Source organism: Pinus tabuliformis, chromosome 3_2 (genome assembly GCF_031772625.1).
Source record: "Pinus tabuliformis cultivar Carrire ecotype Pingquan chromosome 3_2, CPIR1, whole genome shotgun sequence".
Classification (NCBI taxonomy): Eukaryota; Viridiplantae; Streptophyta; class Pinopsida; order Pinales; family Pinaceae; genus Pinus; species Pinus tabuliformis.
The window spans coordinates 226,431,564-226,440,072 of NC_142302.1; the positions used below are offsets into that span (position 1 = coordinate 226,431,564).

General features: G+C 41.4%; 1 protein-coding gene across 1 annotated transcript; it reads left to right on the forward strand.

Moving 5' to 3' along the window:
- Nucleotides 1–493: 493 nt before the first annotated feature.
- LOC149180532 (delta-1-pyrroline-5-carboxylate synthase A-like) lies at nucleotides 494–942 on the forward strand. The gene is made up of 2 exons (XM_089418189.1): nucleotides 494–773; nucleotides 861–942. Exons 1-2 carry the CDS (start codon nucleotides 570–572, stop codon nucleotides 900–902), a joined length of 246 nt encoding a protein of 81 aa, XP_089274315.1. The 5' UTR covers nucleotides 494–569; the 3' UTR covers nucleotides 903–942.
- The last annotated feature ends 7,567 nt before the right edge of the window (nucleotides 943–8,509 follow it).

Here is an 8,509-nt window from a genome sequence, read left to right on the forward strand (position 1 = left end):
GCAGTAAGTGTAGTCATAGTTGATGCTGTACTTAAGGTAAGTGATTTATTCATGCAATCTAGGTTCCACATGATGTCAACAGATTGAATCTCCTTGGGATTCGAATTTCTTTATAAAATCAAACTGAAACCTATGAAATCAGCCCCTGAGGAAGCGTTGTTTTCTTTTGAGCATATCAAAACCTTGCAGTGTATATGTCGAATTGAATGCAAAGTTATCCTTGATATCAAGAATTGCAGTATTCAAGTGTCTAAACCTGAAGCCGAAAACCCAAAATTCTGACCAAAAGGTTGAGCAGCTTTCATTTAGAGTAAATGTGAAGCGTTAAATATTGGTTCTCACGTTATCATCTGCGCAGTGCTTTATTGTGAGGACCTGTGTTAATAAGAGGATTGAAGCAGCCTTAAATGGTGTTAAACCCAGTGTTAGCGATGACCCATTTGTCAGAAGCTGCGTGCGGAAGGTTTAATTGAAGCAAGGCGCATTTTGTTAGATTGTATGGTGGCTTAAAGGCTGCTGATAGGTTGAAGTTACCCAAGGCCAGTAGTTTTCATTATGAATACAGTTCGATGGCATGCACTGTAGAAATAGTAAAGGATGTTTTGGGGGCTATTGATCATATTCACGAGCATGGAAGTGCTCACATAGACTGTATAATAACTGAAGATCATGATGTTGCGGAGGTTTTCTTACGCCAGGTAGACAGTGCTGCTGTATTTCATAATGCGAGTACACGCTTTTGTGATGGAGCTCGCTTTGGTCTTGGTGCTGAGGTTGGAATAAGTACAAGCAGTGCTGCTGTATGATATAATGCGAGTACACGCTTTTGTGATGGAGCTCGCTTTGGTCTTGGTGCTGAGGTTGGAATAAGTACAAGCCGGATACATGCTCGTGGACCGTAGGAGTTGAAGGGCTTTTAACAACCAGATGGTTGTTGAGAGGTAATGGGAAAGTGAATTATAAATTTGCAGAGATAACGAGGTATGTTAAATTCTGGGTATTGCAGGGATTGGACTGCGTCACACTAACTGGGGTTACTAAATTCAAACACGAATATCTCTAAAACCGTGAATAATTACGTGGCATGCCATATATCACAGGAAACATATCAATGAGTATAATCCATTATAATATCCTTGACTCATAATAGAGTAATTTTTAATGTAAAAATTCCCATGCAAGATCAGGGTAGCCCCTGGTGTTGCTTGGGCTGACGTCAATGACAACCACTGATCAAAATCTTACTCTTGGGTGTGACAAATTCCAAATCAAATTCTTGGAGTATAACGATCCAGTGGGAATAATTCCCATTGATGATCCGCAAAATCAATAGGAAATCCATGGGGTTCGAATTAGTTACAACCTTGGTGGTGTGCGTAAGGATATAATGATGAAGTTTCTGAACAAAGAACACAACAACTAGGGTTGACTTTTCTTCATGGGAATAATAAATATGGGGACCACTAAGGTTCTTCCTAACATAATAGATGACATGTCATTTCCAGTTCCATATTCTTGTATTAGGACCCTAGCAACCGAATAGGTGGAAGTTGAGATATACAAGATGAAGTCCCTTTCAAAGTTAGGTGGGGTGATCAAGGGAGCAGAAGCGAGGGCACGCTTGAGGGCATCAAAAGACTGTTGAGCTTGGTCATCCCAAATGACTGGAATGTTAGATCGAAGGAGTCTAAAAAAACCATGAGAAATGGCAACATAGTTAAGAAAAAATCAATGAAGTAAGTTGGATTTACATTGGAGGCTTTGTAACTGGCGAAGGGTGCGAGGAGGAGGAAGTTCGAGAATGGCTTGAAATTTGAGAGGGTCGAGGGTGATACCATATTTGGACACAATGATGCCCAAAATTTTTATGATAGGAACATAAAAGACACACTTGAGGGAATTAAGGCGAAGGTTATACTTGCAACATTGAAGGAACATGGTATGCAAATCATCAAGGTGTTGCGACTGGAGCTTGGAACAATCAGTGAGATTGTCTAGACACGCAAGGATAATGTGAGCCAGGTCATGAAAACAATAGGATACGACACTCTGAAAAATGGCCCCAACATTCTTTAAACCAAAAGGCATGACCATATAATAAAAATTTCCCCATGGACTAGTAAAGGAAATTTTGACTTGATCAACTAAGTGGATACGAATCTGATTGTACCCCGAGAATCTGTCCATGAAGGAAAGGACCTCATGTTTGCACACTCATCAATGATTTTTTCTATGAAAGGTGTGGGAAATTTTTCTTTGGGACAAGTTTTGTTCAAATCATGAAAGTCTGTAAAAACACAAATAGTGCCTTGTTTCTTTCAGATGGGAACATGATTAGACACCCATGTGGTGCATTCAATGGGATAAATGAAACTAGCCTGCTTGAGCTTGTCGATTTTGGCTTCAATAGAATTGTGCTTGGAAGGATGGATAGGCATTTTCTTTTGCTGGATGGGAATGGCATCAGGCCATATGTCAATATTATGTTCATCAATGGTAGGATCAAGTCCAAGCATCTCAGAAATAGCACCAAGCGAAAACATCACAAAGTTCTTTGAATAACTTAGTGTAAGCCTCAATTTCTTCTCGGGTGCATTGTGCCCCCAAGGTGATATTTTACTTGATCCTTGATTTATTCGAAATGTTAATTTTGATGGTAGGGGAAATGTTAGCCATATTTCCTTCTTCGAAAGCATCTGGTGTAGGGATGGTATTTTTGAACTAATCGATCTCACCGTGGATGAAGTCTTTAGAACCCACAACATATTGATCATGGGTTTTCTACGGAAGGAAGTGCGTACGATGGTGCATATTATCCCAAGGATAATCAAGGGTGGTCATGGCTTCCATGATGTCTTCATTAAAATGAAATATGGGAGGACAAGAGGAAGAGGGACCACATGATGAAGAAGAACTACCTGAGGCATCTTCATGAGAGACAAGGTTCACATACACATTGTCAGAAGGGTGATACAGATGACTAGTAGATGTGGCATCTACTGATGTTGAGACCGATGTGTCCTTCGAAGAAGGTTCAAAAGAGGCACAGTATGAAACTCCTAAAGAGTTTGAATAGATCGATCCCATGGATGATGATGGGTAGAGAATAGGAACTGAAATATCTGTCATCTTGACATCAGGTTGGGGAATCACAATGGTGGGTTGAGAAACCTCCTATCCTGGCGAATGACTGGGGCCAAAACCCGCAAGTAGAGTAGAAGCAGAGTCAATATGAGTGACATCTAATTCGTGAAGCACTTGAAGTGTATCACGAAAATCTTCAATACAGGGACAATGATGAGAATAATGTCCATAGTTATCAGACAAAGCACAAGGGTGATTCGTGTGTAAGCTTTTGTTATTTTTGGCGAACTTGAGTAAGGTAACATGGACCTCAGGAATGTTAGGGTCAAGGAAACTATCAGAGACCAAATTATTAATATGAGGGATCTCAAGACAATTATTGGTAGCATTCCCAACAAAATCGAAAAAGCACATGGAGGAGAAGGCCTTGGTGGTTCAGCAGGAGTGGGAGCTGCTTGGGGTGCCTTGTCTTTGTTTCCCTTTTTCTGGGCTTTCCCCCTCACCAAATGCTTTCGTAACAGGAGTGGATTCTTGTTGAGGTTGTTGTGGAACTAAAGCAAAGGAAGGGGAGAGAGCAATGGGTTGAACCAAAGTCAAAGTTGTATAATGTTTGAGTTGGTTTGGGGGAATGTTTGCGGGAGGATTAATGTACCATATTGGGATCCCCAAAGTGGTGTTAGGAAGACTCAACGTAGCCATTACAGGGGTAGAAATGATTCTTGGTGGAGGGAATAAGAAGGGTATCTGACCAGAGAGATAAGGACCTAGAGGAACTATTCCGAGATGGTTAAGACTCGAGGGAACGGTTCCTGGTTGGAAAGGACCGAGGGAGAACCAACAGAAGGGAATTGACATGGAGGAATTGTACCTAAAGGATGAGTTGATTCTGGAGCAAGGGGATGTAGAGGAGTTGGCTATTAGGAAGACGTATCAGACCGCTTGCCTATAGCTGGTGATGCTTGAAGCATGCAAACACTCAAAGAGATAGGCTTAGAAGGGGTAGGCGGTGGGCCATAGTAAGCCCCAAGCAGTGTGGAATCTTTATAGACCCCAAGGGAAACATCGGTTAGGGTAGGGGTGGTCTTATTTCCAGTCATTGATGAGATAATGGATTGAAGAGAAGTCTAGGACTAGGGATCATAATAAGTCAACTGATCGATAGTGACGATTTTTCCATTATGAGGGAAGCACATCTTGTGAAATGTAGAGGATGCAACAACTGGCATGGCATATGTGTAACTACAACCCAACAAGATGTTATAATCTAAAGGGGCATCAATGACTTCTATATCAATCAAGACCATATTGCCAGCAACAGTGATGAGGAAATTGCGATATAAACCGATGGGTTGCGAGGGATGATCACCCCAAGCACGAAGAGTGATAGTGGATGGTGACAAGTCAAGGGAACCAAGTTTCTTCTAGACACTAGCATCCATCACACGGGTGGAGGTGCCTTCTTCTATAATACACCTTTGAACAATGGTGTTTTTAATGGAGACTGGTATCTGAAAGGAAATGGATGAAGGTAGGGGGTGATGTTCCACTTTATCAACATCAAATACAATCATATGATCATCAGAGGGATCCATAGAGCCCAAAGAAGATAGTATAGCTTTACGTTGGGATGGGCACGTATGGAGGACTTCCAATGTTGACATGGTAGCAGGAGACTGTGCCAAGTCATCTACTATTCTATATGTACGTGAGGCTTTAGAAGAAGAAACATTTCGACATAATGGACCTTTAGGGATCTTATGAGGAACATCTACCTTAGGCGGAGGGATATGTAAGGTACCATTTGGTGACGATAGGGGCTCATTGGAACTTTTGGGTTGGGATTCAGTTGTTGACTTAGTAGGAGGATTGTCATATTGGCACGACCAAGTCTGGTGGTTCATTTCTTCGAAATCCATCATGAGGATCTGGTAATTATTTTTACAAAATTGTGAAGGTTGAGGGATTGTAGTACTCTGTGTGGGTTAGGTAGCCACATATCCTTGATGAGGAAAAGGATTGGTAAGCACTCGTGGTTGTGATGAAGCAGGAGGGGGAGGAGGTGGAGCAATGGATCGAGATCCTCTAGAGGCAGCTGCTTGAGCTTCCCATACCTAATGCATCTAAGGTAAAAGGGGATATTCATGAGTATAATGGCCAAAAACTCCACAACAGGCTCAAATTTTATTGGTTCTAATAGCCTTTTTTCTGCTTGGGTTGTCTGCCCTATTGTTGGGTTGTAGGATTAGGCTCGTCACCGTTAGGGGCATTAGGTTTTCGACCTTTATTGCCTTGGTTACCTTGAGATTTTTTATTCTGGTTACCCTTCCATTTATTCCTTCTCTTGGGGTTGGGGGGATTGGTATTACTCTGCTAAGCATACACTTGATTCTGTGCACGTGATTGTCGTTGGGAAAGAGGAGGTGGAGACATGGGAGGTTGAGGCAATGGTGGAGTGCTAAGAGATGCATAATGATAGTAAGTATTCACGACAAAATTTGGATAACCAGGTTTAGCAACAATTGGCCCTGGTATCGACTAATGCTAATGGGGATATGCGAAATGCTTAGACCTTGGTAAGAGTTGACACACAAAGGATCTAGAGGGGGTAAGTGTTAATGTAACAACCTTGGTGAAAATTCCATGTAATGAAAGTTAATAAAGGAAAATAACCACAGTTGATGGGACACCTATTCCGAGCTAAATTTTGGTCAAGACATCCTAGTGTGGGTGTTCATTTGGTTTATTATGGCTAAGGAAATTGGCAAAGGCAATAACTAAGTCTTTGGAAAGGAAAAATGGCATTTTTGGTACATTAGTTTATGAAAATAATGGAAATTAGAAGAAAAGGAAGGTGAAAGGTCACAGGTTGCATGTGAGGAGGAAATTGAAGGAAAATAATGGAAAATGAAGAAAATAGAGGCCTAATTGATAAAAAGGCTTCTGAGGATCAGTTGGTACCTTTTTGTTAGTTCAATTTTGGAGCTCTCTCATTATTCTCTCTCTCTCTCACTCATGGACACTTAAAGTTTCCTTGGAGCACTTTGGCATTGGATCAAGAAAGGTCGAGAAGGCGGGAGGAAGGAAGGAGCAAGCAAGGAAGAGCAGGATCAAGCAGCCACAACAGATTTTTTGGAGGTATCAATTTGCATGTGCGTTTTCCTTGCTAGATTTGGCATGCATGGTATTGTATGTGGTTCTTTTGTTGTTATGGCATGGATTTTTCCAAGTGTGACAATGTTTTCATCCTAGCTTTTCCATTTCCGGATATCCATGGAGTGATGGGGTTCTCATGTTTTGGTTGAGTTGGATTGTTGGATGGATTCAAAGCTGAGTGAGGTGGATCTCTGAATGGTAGAACACATGACCTAGTAACCCTTGAACCGGACTGTGGGTTGCGATCAAGCCAGATTTTGTGTTGCCTCGGTGGGCCTAGGAATCCTCGCCCATGAATGGAAGGATATACGATAAAGCCAAGAGGTGGGTGCTCTCCATCAGGCCTAGTAATCCCAGGATGGGATATGTGATAAAGCTTGGAGAGTGGGTCTTATTTTAGGGCCTAGTGATCTGGTGTGGATTGTGGTAAATCCTGGGAGAGTGGTGTCTTGATTTAGGGCCTATTGATCTGGTGTGGATTGCGATAAAGCCTGAGAGACTATGAGGCACGAAAATTCCTCACTGTGTAGGTGGATAAATCTGGTGGCATCCATGCTTGTTTTGGCCTGGTGAGATGGTGGAGACAATGGTAAAGCATGTTATTACATGTTCATTGTGTTGGCTTAGTGATCTGGGATGGATTATGGTAAAGCCTGATTTCTATTGATGCGGGTGAGGTGGTTTAGCCTCGGGATGCCCTAGTTGGTTATTTTGGTTTGAGTCCCACATTCATGCTTGGAATATGGAACCGGGGTGAATGGATGAAGAGAGATTTGGATAAACCATTCTATGATTGGGTGGAACGTGGTATTCCCATCTTGGGTTGGATTTTGCATTCATTAATAAGAGGTTCTCTCCTTGATATCTTATGTATAAATGTATTGGTTTATATGTGGATTTTATGGATTATGTATCCTTGATATTTCTGTTGTTATTATACTAGTTATAAGCATGTATTTTGGCAGTGATGATGTATGGCTTTCCTCATGTTTTATTTGGAAATGAATGAACAATGCATCTATGACCTAATAGATGATAATACAACTAATGATATAAGGGAACAATGCTTCTTAGCGATTCTCAGATAAGTATGAGACCCCTATGCTTAAATATGTTGTTTACACTTGTAGATTACATATTCGTGATATGTTTGATGAAATGTCTATCATGGCTAGTAGGGGTCCAGTCAAGGGCTTGCTCAAGTAATTGTATTTGTATCATCATTCCCTTATTATATTTATGTTATGAAGGTGTCATTAAATTCTGGGAAGTGAACTGGGCTCTAGGCCTGAAAAAGTGGTTCAAATCCCGGGGAAGATGGCACAGAATTGAGCAAAATAGTCCCTGGGCGCCGGAATTACATGTTGTGGGAGCATTTAGAGTCCTCTGGACATTGGCATGCCCATAGCATGGGAGAGTCTGGGAGTTAACTGGTCTAAAAACTCGGTGGGATCCAGGGGTTGGTTGCTAGAAAGGTTGGGATGGTTCTTGGGAGTCCTCATGTTGATGTAGAAGCTTTGTATGTTGTGTTTCCATCGATTCCACTTCCTTAAGGTCACATAGGAGGTTGAATCCCATCATAGTAGCCTCTCATCACATGTTTACCCCGGTTGGACGGTTACTTGGGTAGATGTGGGATGAGGGTGTCATAGAGTGGTATCAGAGCATGGTTCATACCTTGGACTCAATGGGAGGTGTGTGTTGGTCATGCATTCATGTCAGTTGCACGTGTGTTAATCATATTTGTGGTATATATTGTTGTTGCATATGCATGGTGTTGGTCATGGTTGTAGTGGTGTCACCATGTTGAAGAGGATGTTGTTGTTGTTGTGAAGTGTGTCGTTATGAGTGTATGATTGGTTGCATTTTGTTTATTCTTGGGTATTGTCAGTGTACACTGGTATGGTTTTGGTTGTCATGCATGAGGTCATGGTTTGTATAGTCGATATGGTCATGCATTGATGATTGGACTCTCGTTAGACCGATGGTTACTTGGTTATATGCTTATGTGTTATATGTCTATATGATGTTATGATTATGTTATACATGTACTATGTTGATTGGTTGATCTTGCAGATGAGATATCCAACCCAAATTATGCTAAGTTATGTTGGTTTATTGTGATTTGGTTTAGCTAGCATGGTATGATTTGGAGGAAAGAGATCAAAATGACTATTAAGGTGGTAGACTACAAATATTATCCCTATGAGTCAGATGAGCAGCATGGTGTTGGGCACTCTTCTCACTTAGCATACACATTAAGAAGCTTGAA

Coding starts and splice junctions, on each gene's coding strand:
- LOC149180532 (XM_089418189.1), top strand. CDS start 570: ATGGCATGCACTGTAGAAATAGTAAAGGATGTTTTGGGGGCTATTGAT. Junction 774..860: donor GCTTTGGTCTTGGTGCTGAG/GTTGGAATAAGT, acceptor CTTGGTGCTGAG/GTTGGAATAAGTACAAGCCG.